The 24080-nt window shown below is 36.7% G+C and overlaps 2 protein-coding genes across 2 annotated transcripts; both read right to left on the bottom strand.

The window, feature by feature from the left end:
• Positions 1–3131: 3131 nt before the first annotated feature.
• LOC139901058 (uncharacterized) lies at positions 3132–3629 on the bottom strand. Its single transcript, XM_071883797.1, has one exon. It carries the CDS (start codon positions 3627–3629, stop codon positions 3132–3134), a length of 498 nt encoding a protein of 165 aa, XP_071739898.1.
• A 4366-nt stretch (positions 3630–7995) lies between these two features.
• LOC139897436 (exonuclease V, chloroplastic) lies at positions 7996–10886 on the bottom strand. The gene is made up of 6 exons (XM_071880134.1): positions 10495–10886; positions 9737–9841; positions 9338–9459; positions 8888–9194; positions 8690–8766; positions 7996–8412 (listed from the first exon to the last, which is right to left on the bottom strand). Exons 1-6 carry the CDS (start codon positions 10828–10830, stop codon positions 8184–8186), a joined length of 1176 nt encoding a protein of 391 aa, XP_071736235.1. The 5' UTR covers positions 10831–10886; the 3' UTR covers positions 7996–8183.
• Between the last annotated feature and the right edge of the window lie 13194 nt (positions 10887–24080).

The following is a 24080-nucleotide window of genomic DNA, read 5'->3' as shown; positions in this document are numbered from 1 at the left end:
TCGAGGGACTAAAATTGACACGGGGCAAACTAGTTGACTAGGTCACCTAGTCCACCCCAATCACCACCATTCAACCATCTCTCTCTCTCTCTCTCTTTCTCTCTAGCAAGAACACACCCAAAACCAAATTCATTCAATCATCATCTAAATTCGATCTAGGAGGCTTACAACAAAATAAACTACATATTTGTGATCCTCTCTTCATCCTCTTCGTTTTGGTACCAACTTCATCTCGTTTGGGTAACATTTCTAAAACACTAGTTTTCTTTAAATTTGTGTTCTTGACTTAAAAGTATGTTAATTAGTGTCTATGGCTCATTGTGATGTCGTGTAAGTAATTTGTATGCTCGATTTGTTGTTTTTGGTGTAACTAGTTCATTATGAAAATTACTTGCTAAATCCTTGATTTTGGATGATCAAATGTTATTAGATTGTTAATGTGCATGTTTTAAAAGTGTTACTAGTATCATTAGCTTCATTTGGATGTAAAGATTGATCTAAGAAACCTCTTAAACTTGATTATGAAATTTGGTGATTTTTGGTTAGGGTTTCATGAACTAGGAATGGATTTTTGATGCATTAAATGACATGAAATGTTAATTGTAAGTGTTAGGTTGTGTTGTATGCTTAATTACCTTCGAAACGGCATATTGTTCATGTAATTTGGCTATCGAATCATTAAATGGCGTTTATGACTTGTATGCATTGAATGAGGAGCATTGATTGCGGTTTTTGGTTGTTGTAAATGAAAGTTTGATTGATAAAAAGTGCATAGTTGCGTTCCTTGTCAAAATACCTTTCCGGTGATATAAAATGCATGCCTTGAATGTTTGCGGTTTGTAAATTGTGTTGGGTTGAGTTTTGATTCGTGCACTTAGGAGTTTCAGCAACCAGGGCCTGGAAACACCTCAGGACGCCGTCCAGATACCCAGGACGACGTCCCACTTTTCTAACCTAGACGCCGTCTAGGAATTGGGGACGCCGTCCCACTCTTTTAATCGAGACGCCGTCTAGCCATTTGGGACGCCGTCCCATTTGGCTAAAACTGGCTGTTTGCTTTGGTCATTTGACATGAAAATGTTTGCTATGCTACGGACCTCCGATTAACATGAAACTTGGCCAACATGCTCATATATGATTATATAACTTAGAAAAATTGTCGGATATCCAACCCGACCCCGTTGACTTTTCTGTTGACTTTGACCCGACCAAGTTGACTTTTAATCAAACTTAACCAAATAATTGTGCAATCGTTCTAACATGTTTTTATACTTGTACCTTGCATGAAACATGACAATTTGATTCACATGCTATTAGGATCGAGTCTTAACGAGCCATAGGACTAATTGAACATCTTTGACCTATCGTGTTTACCGTTATTGATACAAACCTATTGTTTAGGTCAAGACTAGCATTGTTCTTTGCACACGTTTACTTGTTGAAGTACTTTACTACTCGTGCACTCAAGGTGAGATCATAGTCCCACTTTTACTCTTTTGAACTTACATTTGGGATGAGAAAACATAAACATTTCTTTACTAAGTGAACACAAGTACAGGAAAACAAACATTCTACATACGAGTTTAGAACAAAATCCTCAATTCGATTATCATTAGTTACACTTGCCGGGTGTAAGCGAGAACTTATGTTGTATGGATCCATATGGGTTTGACAAACCCTCATTCAAACGGTTCGCTACCGTTTACGAATGAAATATATTTTCGAGAAACAGTGTATGTTCTAGCACTAAGTGATGGGGTTCAATGGAAGGAAATGTTAAGCATTGATAATTGGGTGCTCGTGAAACAAACTTTTGGAATGTATTACTATTAATTCATTGATGCAAATCTTGTGGTTCACTTGTACTTACTTACTTAAACCTATGATTTCACCAACGTTTTCGTTGACAGATTTCTATGTTTTTCTCAGGTCCTTGAACGATACATGATACATGCTTCCGCTCATTATTTTGATACTTGCATTGGATGTCGAGTATATATGCATACATGGAGCGTCTTTTGGATACTTTTAAATTGTGTCGCATAAGTTTCATTTGTACTTAAAACTTTGTATCGTAACTTGTGGTGGAACTATTCTTGTAAACTTGAACAACCTTTACATTTGAAATGAATGCGACATATCTTTTGGTCAAATGTTATTTTAAAGACTTATGACCACGTAACGGGACCTAAGTAGACGGCGCCGTCAATGACGATTTGGTCGGGTCGCTACATTATATTATGATTGCCATGCTTGTTAGGTATACTTACTGTTGTGTTAGCTAGTACGTTGTGATGACTGCATGTTAGTTGATGCTTGTCTGCTGGAGCCCAGTGTGTCCCTATTGTGTGGTAGCCTCGGTAGGAGAGATCAACCTGCGGGTTGGGTTCCTCATGTGGTAGCCTAAACAATCGAGGTGTATATATATGTGAATGATGCGTCCGTCGCGTGTGGATTATATATATACACACTGTGGTGGAGGAACTTCTGGTAAGCCCCAGTCCGATCAGCTGGTGGTTAATGGTTTGGCCGAGCCGCCAGAGTCTCTGTAGACGGCACTTGGGTGATGTTTGTGTGTTAGCCTTTGTGACATGATTAGTATGACGATTCCTGTATACTATTGCCTGTAGTTAGTTTTACTCACTTAGCTTCGTGCTAATTCCCCTCCATCTCCTCCCTGCAGGTTGTTAGCTTTTGTAAGTGATGCATTTTGGGGAGAAGACGGGCATGTGAATGTTATGTTTGACAGGAGTCAACTCTGATGTTGTTTTGCTTTGTTTAAACAGTGATATTTTGTAAACATATTGTAAATACGTCTTCTCCGGATAATCATGTATTTTGTTGAAATGACACGTGACACTGGTTGTACTGTATTAACAATAGTTATTGTTTATTTTGTAATTAATAAATAAATGCTTCCGTCACGTATAAAAAAAAATTAGCGGTGTCATAAGTATCACACATGATATGCTCAATTGCCATTGTTTGTTGGCTCATGACTTCTCTTGAGCTATCATCACTTTGCTTTAGAACAATGCAGCTGGTTACAACCTCATGACCTTCGATACCCACATTTTCCTGCGCAGTAATTAACGCACACATTGGCTCACTTTCTGCAGATGTTACTGTCGCTATGCCTTTGCATGTTGCGAACTTAACCATTCATGAAATGTGGATGAAATAACACCCAATTTACATAGTGCAGTGCGTCCCAGAAGGATATTAAAACGTGAAGTGGACCGCATAACATATAAATTTAAAATCATCTTTCGCACCCTTTTTACGTCCACCTCATCAGTTAATTCAACATCTAATTCCAATTGCCCCAAAGGCCATGTTGCTTTGCCCGAAAATCCCGAGAGCGATACTGCAGTTGGTAGCAGTTTTGATTTAATGTTGTCTGGCAATTTACTGAAACATTGCTCATACATGACATCAACACTACTTCCAGTGTCAATATGCACTTTTCGGATAAGAATTGTTGAATCTGCAATCTTACATGAGATGATTACAGGCTCTTCTGACAATCCGCAGTGTTGCACTGGCGGAAAAGTTATTGGCGCAAATTGCCATTTTTCAAGAACTTCATCAGCTTTCCTTTTCTGCGCAACATTGTTTATTTGCACCATATTAATCGCTTTAATTTCCTGCAAATTTTCCTTTTTTTCCAACAAATTTTGCGCCCAAATTTTTGACAGCGGGAGCTTTTCGCTCTTGTTGAACAGTTGCGTTTACATTTGGCGTCTTGGGTGTGTTATTCAAACATGACGCAATCATTGCATCTGTAGAACTTGTTGTTTTATCAATTAACAAGTGGCTCAATTTGCCTTGCGTTGTTGCTTCTACAATCAACTTAACCAGATCGCGGCATCTATTTGTGTCATGACGGTAATCATCATGAAAAACACAAAACTTAGATTTATGGCGTCTGTTGTTTTCTGACAGCGGTGGTGGAACTGGGAAAGCTTTCGCGATCCACTCTTGCATCAAAATCTCTTTTGGCATTTTAGATAATGCCTGAATTATATCGAATGAATCATTACTCCATTTTCTTGATGAATTGCGATTGTTGTACCCATGGTTACCATTATCACCATTACTACGCTGTTGATCATTACACTGATAACCGCCATTATTGTTTCTTCGCTGATAGCCTGATCCACGATTGTTATCACGGTAATTATCTTGATTACTATCTCGATAATAATCATGATCATCTCGCCAGCCTCTTTCCTTTCCCCAATTACAGTTTTGCGTAATGTTGCTATCTTCCCCACATCGTATATAATCATAAGTTTCTTGCATAACCTTTGCAAAGGTTTGCGGCACATCTCTACGCAATCTCCGCACTAATGTGGGGTGTTTCTGCGGGTTAATTGCATGAACGAAACCAGAGATTTTTTGGTCTTCAAACAGATTTGGTATCTTCTGATATTCATAAACATAGCGCGTAAGCAAGCCACCTATCGTTTCTTTAAACCCTTGCTTGATATCATGGCACTTAATGTGCGTCTTTTTCTGCGGCACCAAGTTTTGAAACTGCAAAAGAAATTTTTCACGCAAGTCAATGAAGCCAGCAATGCTTCGTGCATTCAAATTATGGAACCATTCTCACGCTAAGCCTTGTAAAACCATGGGAAAAACTTTGCATGCGACAGGTTCATCCCAATTATATGTACTCACGACTCATTCGAACCGCTGTAAGAAATCTAGCGGATCAGTTAAGCCGGAATACACGCCCAAAGTTGAAGGCACAATTAGCGGTGTTGTGATTGGATAATCAGAAATATGCGGTATAAATTTATCTGTCACCGAAGTAATTTCTGTCGCGGTTTTAGTGCGCGTTTCTTTTGTTTCTGCACAATATCTTTCAATCATCTTTTGAACCACATCAGGTTGATCAAATTTATGTTGCATATCTTTTGGCGCAATTTTGCGAAATATATCTGCTAAAAATAATTGCGCATTTTCCTTTTCTGCAACATTTGAAGTTTCGCCCTCTTCCATATATTGTGGAATTGGCGTCCCAGGCCTTCTGCGTTTTAACTTTTTTACTTCAATGATTTCAGTATCACTCTCTGAATTATCAGAGAGCTGACGCTGTACTTTTGAATGCTTCGCTTTCTTTAAAAGCAGCACATGCGATTCAAACGCGTTACAATCACGCATATCTTTAGTTAAAGTGTCGTTGCTATTTATGACCAATTGTTGCTCTTGCGATAAGGTGTCTTTTAGTGACCATTCATAGTTTAGCGGTATATGAAGATCAAGACCTTTCTCTTGAAGTAATTGCCTTGCCTCTAAAGGCAGTATTACGCGCTTTGCAGTTTTATTTACCATATCTTTTTTCGCGTTTTTGTTAGCAACATTCACAGTGCTCTCATTCGCCGAATTTTTATCTACATTCCCTTGAGGATTTGTAGAAACAACTTTTGCAGTATTTTCTTCGCGATTATTTATAACTTGCTGAGCATTGCGTTTAGCTGCAATCGCTTTTTCAACTACAGCATTTTGCTGTGTTCCTTCATTAGCAATAACATTTCCTGATGATTTAGCAAGCAAATCTTTTGTTTGCTTGCTGATCTCAGGACTTGTTTCAAAATCGAACGACGTTGAATTTCTAAAATCACAGATATCAGCTGTATTATTACTCTTCTTTTTGCTGTGTGTTGTCATTTTAGCTTGACACTTTCAATTAAATCGTAAAAATCTTCAAATCATGAAACAAGAACATGACTATAATTGAATTCACAATTTAATCATTCGATTATACAGAATAGATTTATTGAATTCAATTTTAATTCAGGTCCCACGGATGGCGCCAATTGATCAATCCTAAATTAGATGCTTAGATCTAATTTAGGAGTTGAGTGCAATGAGGGGTGGATGATGGTGTTGATAATGTTTTTGGGACCTTATGATCGTCTTTCACTTAGATTCAAGTGATCAATCACCATGTCCCGGTCTTGATCGAATTACCTTGGTTTGATTATGATTAAGGCTTGGGCGTGTTCACAAGCGAACCATAAAAACCTTAGCAATTGAACAGAATCAACAACCTAAAATGAGAGGCCAAGCTCCCTATTTATAGGCTTCGGATTTCCGCGGAGCTATCAATCGCGCAGCACCGACATACCCGCAGTAATTGTACGGGACACTCTCGCGGATATTCTTTGCGCATGGTTCCGCAGAGTTTAAACACCGCACATAATTGCTTATTCACTTATGCGGTTCTGTTTGCTTTTGCACTTGAGTTGCCTTTTGCACTTAAAATATACATATATATGCCTGTATATATGATCAACCTAGAGAGACTAAACTAATCACGCAATCATCTCTCGCAGTTACATACGCAATCATCTCTCGCAGTTACATAACTCTCCCCCAAGTCTGCTGCCGTAGAGGAAATCCGGACCAATATGAGGGAATGGCCGGTAAAACCCCCCTCTCTGCTGTTCCCGCAACGCAATTTGCGAAAGGCGATCTTGATTGGATATCAAAGTCAGGGGATAAACTTATGTGCAATGTTGTAGTTCTCGGGATTCGAACTCCTGACCTCTAACAAAAATGGGTGTCTGACAACTACCATTTCAGCTACAATACAAGGTTATGTCAGTTTAACCTAATCAAAAGAAAATAGCATATGTCACATGAAGGCCAAGTGATAAATATATTAGTATAATTCGTTACTGGCCAGCTGTTGATAATTTTCAAAACTTTTAGTTTAAATATATACACTATTGACCAACTGAATATATAACATACATATATCAGTTTAACCTTATCAAAAGAATTAGCATATGTCACATGAAGACCTTTCATAAAGTAATATAAACAAGAAAACATTTACCTCAACAGAGTTGGCCTTCATAGCATGCAGTCGAAAAGAGGGCAAAATAACAGCGAAAACAAATGAAATATGGTCGGTAGAAACGAAAGAACATTAATCCATATTGTGACAAAAAAAAAACATAACTAAGCACAATTTATCGTAGCTTCATTATCTATTATCTATTATTAATATAATATAATTAACGTATATATAACAGCAAATATGGCTCAAAAGAAACACTTATAATGTCGGTTTCGTACTAAACTCGGTAAATACCGGTACTGTACCGGTAATACTGTACCGGTAAGTAGCGATTCCCGAATTTGAACATTTTTAGAACCGAATACCGTACCGTATATATTCGGAAGGTACTGGTTCTGTAGAGTACTGGTACGGTACAATTTCGATTTAGGTATTTATGCTCATCCCTACTTTAAATAGCCTAAAACTAGAGAGAGAACGGCCGGCGCGTTGTAGGGGAAATCGTTTCTAGCGATATATGATTTCAACAAATGGTCTGGCTATTGGCTATATAGAGTAATTGGTGTTTCAGTAGTTTATAATTACTATACAGCTATGGACAATTGATACAAAACAATTTTTATATAAAAAAATAATAAGAAGTTTGAAACTAAAAATAAAATAAAAATTAACATGATATAAAAAGAGAAACGGAAAAAGTGTTAATTACATTTTAAATATTCGTCTATAAACTTACTTATTTTTAAAGGTACTAGTACCATGCAAGTAACGATAAAGGTTATATATAGTTAATCAGGTGGTGATGGTTTGTGATCATGGTTTCTGAAAATGAGTTGCATATTTTGAAAAAATAAAAAAAGGTGGGGAGTCAATGTTTATTTTTGAAAATTTGTTACATCTACCATTTAGCCATTAACGGGTGGAAATTGCCACTTCAATCTGCTGAAAATCAATGCAATAAAGGTAGAAAATGGAGGCTAGCTTTGCTCACTGGTTTAACCAGTTTGATTGGTACAAGTCTTTAATTTTTCCCAAAAAGACAAATGACATTATACGCAAACTACAACTACTCGCATGAATAATATAAGAACCTAAAAATACAATAACAAGATCATACTGAAATAATGTTATTGTATTTTTAGGTTCTTATATTTTTGCCAGATGTAATACAAAAATGGAAGCTAATTTGTACATCATCAAAATTAATGTGTGCACACCCCACAATAATATATGGTATCGTACAATATTCATTAATTAAGTCATATTGTGAGCTTTTGTGGTGTACAAAAATACCACAAGGGATGAGATGGCCTAAAAGACAAAAAAAAAAAAAAAAGCACAATTAAAAGCATAAAGTTTCTCACAGGATTCATTTCAAAGTTTGTTTAGTGATTTGTGTGGTAGAAATTGCGTTTATTGGACATTTAGATGCATACACGCAGTACTTGCATTTGAAACGCTCATCCTCCAGAACGTAACTAGCTTCTCGTTCACCCTTCCAGAATTCAAGACTAGACCTGATTTGATCCGAGACCCAATTACAGTCGTATACATATTCAATCTCGCCTATCAGTGACTGATCTTTCTGGTACTCGTATCTGTTTAAAATACCACTTATATGAATATTACATCCAACCATATGTGAGCTAAAGCATGATATTAGCGTGTTGTAATAGTCACGTAGAATGTGCCAGTTTTCTCCAGACACAAATTTACAAATTAGAAATATTTAACCAATATAAAAAAAATTCTTCAATTATGCTAAACATTCAATAGTTATAATGTTTACTATACACAGGGATGAATAACTTGATAATAGATTATTTAATAGGGGAAGATAAGTTAAGTCATAGGATCAAATACATTGAAACTTACCTTAACAGAAGCTGGTCTTGAGTTTCGGGCAGCATGGAACAAACGTATTCATATTTCCCTAGTACGTCATTTAGTGTCTGAAACCATCTTCGTGAACATAATTAGCATCATACATGCATTTGCAGAATATACAAGGTGAATAAATAAATAATAAAGAATGAAAAAATAAATAACAGAAAAGAAAAGAAACGATATTACCTGCGCGGGTGCACCTGCTTGAATAGCAAAATCTTGAATTTCTTTGGATAAAACGTAATTAGGGTTTAAAGAGAACAGTTGGAGAAAGTGACGAGAAGGAAAAGGACGAGTAAGTAGGTTGTCCCAAAGGTACTTGTAGCACATCAACTGAAGCCTCGCGTTTCTTTGTTGAGGCTCAGAAGGAAGATTATCTTGTAAACGGGTTTTGGTTTCAACTAATATCGGTACACGATTAGTTCCTATTAATGAGGTCATCCTGATTTCATCGATGACTCCTACTACACATACGCCTTCAACAAACCCTATCCTGTCAATGCAAACGAAATACAAAAAAATGTATTCAGAAAATATACAACGAAGTGCTAAAAATGTGCAGATGCATTGAAGATTTAATTAAAAATATATGTGAATAGAAATAAGAAAAGGAAGTTAAGACTTAATGAAGCTTACATTGGCAGCTCACGTGTTAATCCATCGTGAATTAATTGATTAGTACCATGTATGAAATTAATCATTTTTAAAGCCCAATGTTCTTCAGCTGACCTTATGACAACTTCCACTCTTGTTATAACCTGTAGACATACATATACATATGAGGATTATATAACACTCACATATCTACCGTTTATAAGTTTGGTAAAAGTACCAAAGTTATTTCACTTTTTGTGGTGTTAAACATTTTAAGCTTGAAGAGTTGCTTTATTGAGCTTGGTTTTTACTTTTTACCATTACTTTATTGAAAGTTTGAATGAATCACAAAGAAATGACATGAATGACTTTTGTAACCAACACTTTTTTCCATTGTAGAAGAATAAAATAACTTTTCGTACATAAAAACTCAAAAATTACCTCTTGTTCAAGTACTGCGTGACGAGCACTGCCTGCTTTCATTGCATTACTAGCTTTTGGCTTCCCATAAAGTAGAAAAAATTCCTTTTGTTTTTCACACCATTCCTAGGATAATAGATCAACAACATCAATATGATGAAATATCAACAGTAATATGTTGGATTCGTGACAAAGATCAAAGTAATTTATACAGAAGACAACAACAGATACGCATATATTTTGGTATGAATTAAAATATATTCATATTTGATTGAATGAAACATAAACAAAACACCAAGATAGTTCCTACAATTTTAAGAAGCAGAGATCTTCGAAAAGTCTAAAGACTCAAACAAATTTATTCACAAAATTCAGCACAATAAATTCACAATGATAAAGCCATACAACTTCATTGTCTATTTTGGTTACTATCATACATACATTCTTGAATGTTTTTCACATTAAAATGATTAAGTTCATTATTACAGCCAAAGTTCAATTTTTTAGTAACAGACAGTCGGGTTTAAATAAGTGAAGCCAAATAATCTGTAACAGAGTCTCTGTTCATATATGCTATCAACACAACAAGAATATGAATATGTGGAGTGCTTAAAAATGATAAATTTAACATTTTTTATACTATAAAAATAAATAAATAGATTTAGCATCATAATATCTTAATAAAAACCTGACCCAAGCAGTCTATCGTAGTAGTACAATATGAAAACAACTGTATAAGAAAAAATAATAAATTAAAAAAGAGAGGTTGGGTTGGTTACCGTTGAGGTAATATCAGTAACTGATAAGCCTGTTTTCTTCCTGAACCGATTTAATAACGAAAAGTCTTCCTTTTTTTGTAATTGGTTTTGGATTCGAGTTTGGGTGCTCCGAATTCCTATTCCATCCTCGATATCACCCACGATGGAGCAGTAAGATCTGTTCTTGTAAGCAGAAGAAGAAGAAGAAGAAGAACAAGAATTATTATTAATATTATTAAAATTATTAATGAGTTTGGAATTGGATTGAAAAGCAAAAGAGAAGGCGGCTTCAATGAGCAACATTTCTTCGTCGCTCACAATCTCTATCGGAATGGATGTTGATGATACTTCGCTCATAGACAATTTTTTATTTTTTTTTTCTTATTTGCTTATTGTGTTTCTTCCTAAGGCGGCTTCTTTCAACGTTTGGATTTACAAGTTGTTTTTGTTTTTATCCATTTGTACTTCCTTCCTTCCTTCTTCCATCGTAAGATTTCAAATTTTAAAAAATAATTATTATTATTATTATTATTATTATTATTATTATTATTATTATTATTATTATAATAATAAACTTAAAAGTATTAAAACTTACAAAAAATTAGTGGGGAGCCTAGAGACAATCTGGGCCCCCACACCTCTAGCAATAGCAAAACCTATCCTAGTAAAAATATGAGCAGCAGCACCGGCACCAATATCTTGCGCCATCGAACTCTTCTGAACCCGCTTTAGCAAAGAAACAGCATCCTTTTCTAATTCCCCAAGGGAAGAAAATGAGAAAGGAATGAAACCATAACCAATCGTCTGACAGCTAGATTCGTACTTGACCCGCTTTCGACGAGCCGCATCAACCACAGCACGTCCAGGGACAAAGTCAGAAAGCCCAGACTGTGTCAAAGGAGAAGACCCTGTCAAGTCAACACCAACATCGCGACCACAATCCCAGGAATAAAGTAACACATCTGCAGGTCTGAGGGCCCTGTCGTTCCCTCCAGACAACCCAATGTCAACCTCCTTTCTCGCTTAAATCCCAGATCGATAACAAACATCAACAAGGGAATCCCGAACAACATTATGTCGATGCTTAATACCCATCATACCAGCACAAGACACCGCGTGATCCCCGAAAATATCCCCAGTAAAAACCCTTGAACAGGCAGAGCATGCCGTCGAGATAGAGAACAATGGAACACCCAACCGGTAGCACAACACACATCGGTAAGTCTTTGCGTTCATCGTCTGACCCAACCCCAAAATAGGGACTGCCCTTAGCCAAGCAGAGGTGTGATCACCCTGCTGCGATTTCCATAAGGCCGATTGTCGGGGAGATAACGAAAAAGTGGATTCTGCAGAAGCGGTAACCTTTTGAAATAAACATCTGCCAATTTCTTCATGAGTATTGGGGCAGCGACCTCACTCGGATTACCTAAAATATCAAACCCAACTGTTTTATTAAACAGACCCAATGCATCTTCAAAAGCACGACCAAGACCAACAATACTCGCATGACGAAGTAGCTTGGTCTGCAATCCAGCAGACTGTAATCGAGAAGCCAGAAAAGCATAATGACGAACATCTCCCGCAGAATAAACACCAAGCCCTCCAAATGCAAATGGCAAGGTGGCAAGCCGTCACTGCCAATCACCAAACCCAGGCCCTGAAGCAGTAACAATACGCTCCAAGGAAGATCGAAGGGCTCCATCGAAAGCGCGTTGAGCCGCCTCAAATATACTAGGAGGACAAGTACGCAAGGAAAAGTAGAGTTTAGAAACTCCCGTACATGCCCTAAGCAATAACAACTCACACTGAGGATCATCAAGCTTAGCAACCTTATCCATAAGCGCAATGGACTTGGTCACCCTTTGCATCACCAGTTCACTACTAAAACCAGGATCGGAACTTGCGGGGGCCCCAAGCAACTTAACACCATTTAAAGGCCGAGCAATATTAGGAGGAAAGACACCTACTTGCCTGCTGCGAGGGTCCTCCGTAGGCCAGAAAATTTCTGTTTTTTCAACGTTGAGATGCAGCCCAAAACGAGGCCCATCCTCCATAATCAAATGCAAAACCTTCCCCACCACCAAAGTGTCCCCAATAATAGTACCATCATCCAAATACCACGCCTGAAGACAAACCTCAAAATTATCTATGATTTTAGAAACCAAGGGTTGTAGGACCAAAGCAAAAAGCAGCGGACCAAGGGGATCACCCTGTTGCACCCCCTGAGAAGACCATAATGTGTGGTTCCCATAATACAATCTGGCTGGATTAGAGTAGCAAAATTCAACCCACCGAGAAAGGCTCGGACAAAGGCGGCGAACTTCACGTAACATGACCGTACGATCAACTAGATTGAAGGCATTTTGAAAATCAACTAATAACATAGAGAGGCCAACATCAGAGCTACGATCCTCAATCAGCCGATTCACAGCATGAAGAATAGCCTCACCACCTGAAGAAACACCAACACCAAACTGAAGACCATCGAAGTAACTTCCCAAAGACTGGCCAACCATAGCAGCGCCAACCTTCGAAACAAGACGTCGCCAAACAGTACCCACAGCTATAGGACGAAGACCACCGCCGGGCTTGACAAGCGGTGTGAGGGGAGCACTAGCAATATACTCCCCTAATTCCATAGGGCACCTTCCAGCTAGAAAGAGATTAACGACTCCGGTAATAGAGCCAACCAACTCATCCGAGACTGCCACAGCAGCACCACTCAAGCAATTCATAAGGTGTTGTGCACGTAAACCATCCCTACCACATGAAGTGCCCCGAGGAAAACTTTTAATCTGGCCCAAAACAACAGCAGAAGTCGTAACGAGGTGAAGGTGATCAACCGTCATATCAGGCAAGGATGGAGCGATAGAAGAAGGGTGCTTAGACAGCAAGTTCGCCAGTGTGGCGTCATTATAAGGAGCAACGCCTGATGAAGAAAGAACACGAGCTGCAGCGGTGTAATGGCCATCACAAATCTTCCTACGACACTGCTTAATATTACGCTCTTCCAAATCAAGGACCTCATCATCAACCACTGACAACATAGGAGAATCCTCTGCCAAATACTCCCTCACAAGCTGTAAACTCCCACCCGCTGTCCCCCAAGAGCAAATAGCACGGGAAATATTCTCTTCCTGATGCTGACGCTTTATCGAAGACCTAGACTCACGACTACTCCGTGGCCGAAAGGTTTTAAGGGTACAAAGGGGTAACACCAACAAAGAGACCCAACTAGAAATGTCATCAGGCTTAAAGATCACCTTATCAAGAGCACCTTTCAAAACCCGAGAAAACCCCAAACGACACTTGGGAGGGATAGACTTAACCGTGCGAAACTCCTTAGAGAACAACTGGTCCAGGAGAGCCACGTCAAAACCATCGTTATGATCACGCACCGAACCATCCTCAATACAAAGTCGAGCAGGAGAAGAGGGAGCTAGTGGCTTGGAAAAATTATGAAGCACAAAACGAACAACACCATTTCCCTCATCGGGGGACGGCACATCCGGGCCCCTACCATGACGGCACTTAGCACGTACCGTGTGTGTTTTGTAGCAAACACCACATAACCAAATCCCCATACGCCTAAAAGTAACATCAGCCTCAGTATAAACACCCAAATTAGAAGTAAGAGAATGTCGAGTGATATCCCGCGCATCGATACCACAATGACGATCACTAAGATGCTTGATAAGAGAACTTCTAACAAGCCCATTTCCACTCCCATTTTGACAGCCACTAAGACCCACAAAGGGACAATGAAACTTCACTGTGGCATGCGACATAACTGCACACAACCTTCAGTTGTAGTGCATAGCTAAAATGACAGAGACAAAATCCCCATACACCAATAAAATTATAACCATGAAGCCAAGAAAAAACTCATAGGGGACTTTTAACAAACACCTTGTGGGCACAAATTCAATTGAGTAATGATACAACTCAATCTTCTCCCAAAATCTTCCTGGTAGCTGCTACAACTCTCAATCCATTCACCAAATAAATGAAGCAAATAAGCAAACAAACAAATTGAAGGGAATGAATCGTTACCAAACTATCCTTCTGTATATTAATTATTGTCCTCATTCAGTGTCATTTGAGTTGGGACATCAAAAGTTGTTTGAGCTTGAAATTATTGTTTCTTTACCGGAAAACAACGCTACTAAGCCAGAGTGCAAATCAGCAGAAGATGGTAAAATAGCTGTTAAGACTTTGAATCTAAAAAATGATGATCCCGTTGATTGTGGGGATATCGTGAATAAAGCAGACGTCAAATCTACTGCAAATGGGGAATTTTTATTATTATTATTATTATTATTATTATTATTATTATTATTATTATTATTATTATTATTATTATTATAATTATTAATATATTAATTATTAATTATTAATTATTATTATTATTATTATTATTATTATTAACTATTAACTTTAACAAACTTTACATACTAAAAGTAGTTACAAATGTTGTACTCCGTAGCTTTATTTATATTTGGATGTAGTTTTGACTTTGGGTTCACATTACAACCGGTCTCTCAACTATACCTCAATTTCAATAACAGTCCCTCAAATTTTTACATTTTTAGAAATGTTGTAGTTTTATTTATATTTGGATGTAGCTTTGACTTTGCGTTCACATTACAACCGGTCCTTCAACTACGCCTCAATTTCAATAACAGTCCCTCAAATTTACACTTTTTAGGGGTAAAAAGCGTAAATATATTTTTTAATTAAAATATAAGAAACTAATTTCACCCGAATTTATAACGGGCCATATCTTCTCGCTGGGTGCAAGTTAAATTTTTCAGAGACCACCGTTCAACTCGAAAAAATCTTTCGAACCCAACGGGACTAACTATACGCGAAACGGACACTTCTCAAAAAAACGCTAAACACAACGACAACCCGTATATTCCCGCTCGGCACGAGTTAAATTTTTTCGACGGCAGCGTCAGACTCGAAATAATTTTATGAACAAAACGAAACTAACCACGTTCGAAACGGGCACTTTTAAAAAACTTTAAACACAACGTCAGCCCGTATCTTCCTCCTCGACGCGAGTTAAATTTTTCTGACAGCACCGTTAGACTCGAAATAATTTTATCAACAAAACGAAACTAACTACGTTCGAAACGGATACTTTTTAAAAAACACTGAAGACGACGACACCTTTAACGGCGCTTAACACAACGCTATATTAAATATGAATACGCAGGCCGAAAGCCCCGCCGCAACGCGCGGGCCGGTCCGAACTAGTTTATTTATTATTGGGCAATTTTTTTAAATAATTTTTTAAGTTGTATTTATTTACTTTCCACTAAATAATGTATTTATGTGTAGCTCTTAATTCTTAATTCAGTAAGTAAACATTTTTTTGAAACAAACTTGCGACACACAGATATTCGCTCGGCAAGTAAAATTCATAAAATCTTACTTGCTAGCACGGATATGGGTAAAATAAGTGTACCTGATGTGTGAAACGTGGTATATGAATTGTTGTATGAAAAATACCGGTTTTAAAGATTACACACACTAACGGAAAGTGTACTCGATCGTGTAGTAGTATAGATAATGGTAAAATCCGTGTATCGTTCCAAGGACAGTTATATGTGCAAGTTAAGATTGTATAAACTAAATTGAGTTTTAACTAGATAAAATGAAATCAAACAAATACAAGATATTGGGTTGCCGTTTAACGATGGACAAATCAATAAAGGAATAAGTTTAAAGGACAATATTTTTGGTATTTTAGATTTATAAAAAATGAAAAGATAGTTTTTATATCAAATTAAACAAATATGCTCGTCTAGACTTTTTAACCTCGAATGTTGATTGTTGTTTTAGGATTAAGACTGGATTGATTGACTACGTACGAGAACTAATTAATTGGTTTACCAAGAGTAGTCTTGTGCAAACACTCAAACGGGATTACACGACGCAAGTGATGTTCTTGTCATCTAAGACCTCCTATTTGTAATCAATTAATTCAACTAGCCTAAAGACTTGAATGATGATTAGGCCAATGATGTGTTGATCATGATCCACTCCTATGTCAACTAATGGTTTAGCTTAGTTCATTCCCTTGATCCGGTTAAATGCTCAATTCACCCAACCCAAGTAATCAATTAAGTGTAGTAATAGGATCCCTATAAACGTCACTAGATAAGTCAAATTTCTAACACCTATTAGCTATATGGAATTGAGTAGTGAAAATATGTATAACATATTCTAGGGAATTGATCGTTCTCCTAGACAACTACACATATCAATTAAGCTATCCGAAAGTATCTACAAGAGTCGTTCTTACATTCCTATAGAGATTAACCGTTTGAACGCAACTTACCCCTTTTGGTCAAAGACGGGCAAACACTTGTCACTAGGTGTAAACCGATATACTAAATCAACAAGATGATGTTTCTTAGTTGAATAAGTATACTAACTAATTGAATCGAAAAGATTAAACTTAACAAGAATGGTTCTTTTATTCAAACATCAAACTATCATTCAAAAGAATAATCAATCAACAAAAGTAAACAATCAACATCTCGGTTATTTATCTAGACAAGCATAAAAAGAACTAGCTAACAATCATAATTAAAGACAATAACAAACTGGAAACAAAGATAGAATTCATTGAACTAACAAGAATCGACCTCTTGAAGCAATCTTGGATGATGATCCTGATGATTCTTGATTTCGGATTGAAATGATGGATTAGGTGATCCTAGATTACTCCAAGGATCACCTTGAATCGTAACCTCTACCTCTGAAAATGACTGTGTAGTGGTGTCTCAAGAATGAAGCTGGAAAGGGGTTTAAAAAGGCTGAACAGTAGCTGGAAAGTAGGGTGCGCCGAGCGCACAAAAGCACGTGCGCGGCGCACACTGTTCACCTACCACAATTCCACTTTACAGCTCGAGTTGCACGTTCAGATCTGCTTTACACGTCAGAGTGCGCGGAGAAAGTGCGCTGAGCGCACTGAGTGAGCTGAGCGCACACCCTTGGCGCACTCCTTGGCGCACTCTACTATTCATCTCTGGAGATTCTCTGATCAAAATTTGGACGAGTGAGCTGAGCGCACACCCGTGGCGCACTCCTTGGCGCACTCTACTATTCATCGACTTTTTGACTTGTTTTCGATCTCTGAGTAGTATCATCCAAAATCTTCTATATTTCTTCAATTACACAATGATTCTAACTATTTTACAATAAAATGGAAAACAAACGAAAATACTATGTTTACACACGAAATAAACAACGATAGAACTTGATATTGCGACTAAAGATATGTCTAATTTGAGAAATATCAAATCCCCCACACTTAAATCTTGCTTGTCCTCAAGCAAGTCTTGTTTCAAAAATACTAATACAGAGCACAAATAGAATACACACACATTTATTGGAGAACACAATAATAGGAATCACACTCACACGATATAGTACACAAGTTTACACTAGTCACACGAAGTACATGAAACACACACGTTCTTTTGGAACACCAAACTCACGCTATATGAAACACATAATACACAAATGGAATACTCACACGTTGAGGTACACATACAATTTATGAATCACACGCACACATTTGGATTGTTTGGGAGAAACGAACTTTGGTGAAAGTTCTTAAAAATTTGAATCCTTAGGGAAAAGTGGATCTTGAGAAAACGTTTTAAGTTTTTTTTTTTTTTTTTTTTTTAAAATGTCAATGCTAGTTTTAAACTAGACACGTTTTCCGGTTTTAACCTCAAATTTTGGTTGAGGGTAACTGAAAACCGAAGTCTCAGTCAGCGATTAGCAAGCTATCCACTCCCATGATTGTAGTATCATGGAACTCTTAACCGGGCGCCCCCTGACGCGATATTAATATCGGTCTTTTATGACAATTTGTACATTTTAATTCAAGGGTTAAAACTGCGAAGACTAAGCTATCGCGTGGGACAGATCCTGCTCCAGCTTATTCACCGTAATCGGTCTTACACTGGATAGCGACTTGGATTTACCCTACCAAGTTTATTTTCGGGTTTGAAAGTTCAAGACTTTCCCTTCTCACTTTACCTTTATATCGTGAAATGATATTTGTATGAAATGACATAGTTTAGGAAGTTTGCTATATCAAGTAAGGTAACATTCGGAAGACTTTACTTCCTTCAAGGATGGACTAGATACATCCTTTAGGTTTAGTGACATTATTCTTTTTCCTTTCAAGCCAAAAGTATTTTAAACATTTTTCTTAGCAAAATTTGGTGATAGTAATTCGAAAAGATTAGTAAAATCCCCCACACTTGGCTTTTTCGTTAAGACTTTTATTTCAAATTTTTTTAAAATTTCCCATTAAATTATGAAAATGAGCCAAGTTGAATACTGTTTGAATACCCGCGAGAATTTATACCATCCCCCACACTTAAGATTAAGTAATGCCATCATTACTTAAAATCAGTAAAATTTAAATTCGAGAGGACAATATTGAGAAAAAGGAGTTCGAAAAACCTAGGTTCAAAAACCGAAGATCGTGGAATATAGGTGAGCGATGGCGCATCCTTCATTCCTTGATCTTCATCACACAAATTCTAATTTGATAGGTACCTTGCTGAATTATAATGCTAGTGTCACTAAAACCTTTGAAAAACATCGTACACTTTTATTAACGCGTCATGCACTCGACTGGACCCCAGAATTTAATGCCTAGTGGGGTTAAACTCCTCCACACTTTATCGGATGAGACGTGAAGTCGGTGAAAAAAGTTCCACGAATCAGAATAGTGAGCCAATCATTTACACCTCGGGTGGTGTATATTATATGTGATAAATCCTTTTTTAGTTTCCCGAAAAAGGATGACCTAACCGGAGGGTTAACATACGACTCCTCTCCAAGTGCGGATTTCAGTAAAACTTTTATTCTTATTGGTGGATCTTGGTCAAATGGGTCTTTAAAGATTGTCTTCCCCAAATTGACATCCTCTGAAATAAGCGTGGACCTGCTGTGAATCTCAACTATAGAGCGGGGCTCAATTTTCAGCTTTAATTCTTCAGTTGTAGGCTCATAGCCATTAGCCATGAGAACGGTTAACAATGCTTTTTCATCAATCATAGCAACCTCTTCTTCATCACCAAACGGACGGGAATGCAAATCCTGCAATTCTGGGAATTCCATCATTAACTCAGAAAGTGTGTCTATTGGGATTGGCTCATGATCAACTTCATTTATTATCGACTCATCTCCAATATCAGCACACTCTTGCCCACTCGGAAGGTGAACCAACATCTGTGATATGTTGCTTATTTGTTTCCCTATGTTCTGAAAGAAGATTTCTTGATCTCTAAACATTTGTGCATACCTCTCACTACTTTGTGTTTGAGCGGCAATAAGTTCTGTTTGAGAGGCAATAAGCTCATTCATCATATCTTCTAATCTATTTGAGAGGCCACGTTCTTCATCTCTTCTAACAAGCTCGTTAGTTTCATCCTCCAATTTTCTAATCAAGTAATTAAGCATCATCCTGCAACTGACAAAAACTAGAAAAGAATAAAAGCACCGACACTAAACAAAAATAATAATAATAATAATAATAATAATAATAATAATAATAATAATAATAATAATAATAATAATAATAAAATAAAAAAATAATCACAACTTAGTAAACAATTCTTATCTTGACACAACTGTCCCCGGCAGCGGTGCCAAAAACTTGATGTGTGAAACGTGGTATATGAATTGTTGTATGGAAAATACCGGTTTTAAAGATTACACACACTAACGGACAGTGTACCCGATCGTGTAGTAGTATAGATAATGGTAAAATCCGTGTATCGTTCCAAAGACAGTTATATGTGCAAGTTAAGATTGTATAAACTAAATTGAGTTTTAAGTAGATAAAATGAAATCAAACAAATACAAGATATTGGGTTGTCGTTTAACGATGGACAAATCAATAAAGGAATAAGTTTAAAGGACAATATTTTTGGTATTTTAGATTTATAAAAAATGAAAAGATAGTTTTTATATCAAATTAAACAAATATGCTCGTCTAGACTTTTTAACCTCGAATGTTGATTGTTGTTTTAGGATTAAGACTGGATTGATTGACTACGTACGAGAACTAATTAATTGGTTTATCAAGAGTAGTCTTGTGCAAACACTCAAACGGGATTACACGACGCAAGTGATGTTCTTGTCATCTAAGACCTCCTATTTGTAATCAATTAATTCAACTAGCCTAAAGACTTGAATGATGATCATGCCAATGATGTGTCGATCATGATCCACTCCTATGTCAACTAATGGTTTAGTTTAGTTCATTCCCTTGGTCCGGTTAAATGCTCAATTCACCCAACCTAAGTAATCAATTAAGTGTAGTAATAGGATCCCTATAAACGTCACTAGATAAGGCAAATTTCTAACACCTATTAGCTATATGGAATTGAGTAGTGAAAATATGTTTAACATATTCTAGGGAATTGATCGTTCTCCTAGACAACTACACATATCAATTAAGCTATCCGAAAGTATCTACAAGAGTCGTTCTTACATTCCTATAGAGATTAACCGTTTGAACGCAATTTACCCCTTTTGGTCAAAGATGGGCAAACACTTGTCACTAGGTGTAAACCGATATATTAAATCAACAAGATGATGTTTCTTAGTTGAATAAGTATACTAACTAATTGAATCGAAAAGATTAAACTTAACAAGAATGGTTCTTTTATTCAAACATCAAACTATCATTCATAAGAACAATTAATCAACAAAAGTAAACAATCAACATCTCGGTTATTTATCTAGACAAGCATAAAAAGAACTAGCTAACAATCATAATTAAAGATAATAACAAACTGGAAACAAAGATAGAATTCATTGAACTAACAAGAATCGACCTCTTGAAGCAATCTTGGATGATGATCCTGATGATTCTTGATTCTGGATTGAAATGATGGATTAGGTGATCCTGGATTACTCCAAGGATCACCTTGAATCATAACCTCTGCCTCTGAAAATGACTGTGTAGTGGTGTCTCAAGAATGAAGCTGGAAAGGGGTTTAAAAAGGCTGAACAGTAGCTGGAAAGTAGGGTGCGCCGAGCACACAAAAGCACGTGCGCGGCGCACACTGTTCACCTACCACAATTCCACTTTACAGCTCGAGTTGCACGTTCAGATATGCTTTACACGTCAGAGTGCGCGGAGAAAGTGCGCTGAGCACACTGAGTGAGCTGAGCGCACACCCTTGGCGCACTCCTTGGCGCACTCTACTATTCATCTCTAGAGATTCTCTGATCAAAATTTGAACGAGTGAGCTGAGCGCACACCCGTGGCGCACTCCTTGGCGCACTCTACTATTCATCGACTTTTTGACTTGTTTTCGATCTCTGAGTAGTATCATCCAAAATCTTCTATATTTCTTCAATTACACAATGATTCTAACTATTTTACAATAAAATGGAATACAAACGAAAATACTATGTTTACACACGAAATAAACAACGATAGAACTTGATATTGCGACTAAAGATATGTCTAATTTGAGCAATATCAGTACCCGCAAACGAGGTCACATGACGAGTAATAGGTATGCAAAATACGCTGGTAAAATCTTGACTCGGGGATATTCACGAGTATGGGAATGAGTCTAAAAATAAACTTGTCAGTGAAGATTTGTGGTATAATGGGCTGATCAAAAGGATACAGGTGACTAAACTAGGGGTGTGCACCATTGTGTTTCAAACCGAATATCGAATCGAATCGAAACAAAAAAAAAACCAAACCGAATTTTTTAAACGGTTTTCGGATCGATCGAAACCGAAACCGAATTTGTAATTCGGTTTTTGGTTTTGAAAATTTTAAATTCGATTAACCGAAACCGAAATAAAAATTGAATTTAAATTAATAACATATTAAAACATATTTATAATTATAATATTTATATTTTATATTTTATATTATATTTGATGTATTATTACATCTTTATCGAACAAAAAACATGTTATATACCATGTATACTTAAATTATTTCAACAACCATTGTTCATAATTTATATGTAAGTTTATGTTGGTTAGGATTTTTATTTTTAGTGATTTTTGGTTTTGATTTTATAAGTTTCAAAACCGAATAAACCGAAAAACCAAAAACCGTACCGATGAACACCCCTAACTAGTAGATACGCGCTTATGGCACACAGGTGCCTTCCTTGCACTTCAGTTTGTATAAACTTTATTTTATTTTTGTAAGCCTAGCTTTGTTCAATTCTCTTCCATTCATGGTGTCGTTTTACTGATATGGATATATACTTATATTTGTTGTGGAATCTTCGGTCTATTATTATGCGAAGTAGCCTTGGAACTTTGGAGACAAATTAAGAATATGGATGAACATAGATTATCCTCATTTTGATTCATGGCACTCGATCTCTAGTAGGATTCAAGATTGGCGTGGTCACATAGAAGAAGAAAACAATATTTTCGTTGTTAGAGATACTTTGTGCATATGGAAGTATTGGAATAATTCTTTTTAGTGTCCGCCCGATGAAGAAGAGTTTATTGTTTGATTTCATTTGTAATGTTTCCTATTTTTGGTTAAGCTATAGTGGTAGGTATGATATTTCATAGAACTTTGTGGTTTTTTAAGCCTGTGTATTGTTTTGCTTGTTCTCTCCTAGGTGTTTAATGAGGAGGTTCTTTTTCAATGTTCGGAGCAAGTGTAAACAAGCTTTATTATTTAAGGTAAAAGTTATAAGGTACAAGGTACCACTGTAACATCCCGCCTTTTTCCGTCAACTTTTCCGTTTAACTATTTATGTTCCGTGATATGTTTATAACACGTCTCGTTGATACGTGTTTGAATTATCTTGTCTAGGTAATTCCCACACCCGTTTTAAAGTTAAGGGACCAAACTTGCCAAAGGTTGAAACTTTTGACTAGGTCAAAGAGTCAACCCTCATCCTCATCCATTCAATCTCATCTCTTTCACTCTTACTACTTCAACTTTTCTCTCAACTTCCATACAAAGATTCATCATCCAAAATCGAGCTAGCGGTCATCTTGCCAAACAAAGTACATATTTGAACTCCTCGTGATCTCCTCTTCGATTCCATACCGACCTCATCAAATTTGGGTAACTTTCTAAAATCACTAATTTTATGTGTTCTTGAGATTTTTGAATTAAAAGGTTGTTAATTAGTGTCTATGGCTCAAGTCTAGTTTGATTATGTGTTTTGTATGCTTGTTCTTGCTATTTTAATGTAACTAGTTCACATTGAAAGTTCACATGCTTAATCTTGAATTTTAAGTGGTTATATGTTGTTTGATGTTAAAAGTTCATGTTTTAATCTTGTTCCTAGTGTTACTAGCTTCATTTGGATGTAAAGATTTATCAAAGAAACCTCTTAAACTTGATTATGAAATTTGGTGATTTTTGGTTAGGGTTTCATGAACTAGGAATGGATTTTTGATGCTTTAAATGCTTGAAAATGTCGATTGTAAGTGTTAGGTTGTGTTGTATGCTTAATTACCTTCGCTACGGCATATCGTTCGTGTAATTTGGTTGCCAAATCATTAAATTGCATTTATGACTTGTATGCATTGAATGGGGAACATTAATTGTGGTT

The sequence above is a fragment of the Rutidosis leptorrhynchoides genome, chromosome 3, assembly GCF_046630445.1.
Source record: "Rutidosis leptorrhynchoides isolate AG116_Rl617_1_P2 chromosome 3, CSIRO_AGI_Rlap_v1, whole genome shotgun sequence".
Taxonomy (NCBI): Eukaryota; Viridiplantae; Streptophyta; class Magnoliopsida; order Asterales; family Asteraceae; genus Rutidosis; species Rutidosis leptorrhynchoides.
Note: the sequence above shows the minus strand (reverse complement) of the source record. Positions and strands in the feature narration are given on the sequence as shown.

Coding starts and splice junctions, on each gene's coding strand:
- LOC139897436 (XM_071880134.1), bottom strand. CDS start 10,830: ATGAGCGAAGTATCATCAACATCCATTCCGATAGAGATTGTGAGCGAC. Junction 9,195..9,337: donor TTAACACGTGAGCTGCCAAT/GTAAGCTTCATT, acceptor TTGCATTGACAG/GATAGGGTTTGTTGAAGGCG. Junction 8,413..8,689: donor CAAGACCAGCTTCTGTTAAG/GTAAGTTTCAAT, acceptor TATTTTAAACAG/ATACGAGTACCAGAAAGATC.
- LOC139901058 (XM_071883797.1), bottom strand. CDS start 3,629: ATGGTGCAAATAAACAATGTTGCGCAGAAAAGGAAAGCTGATGAAGTT.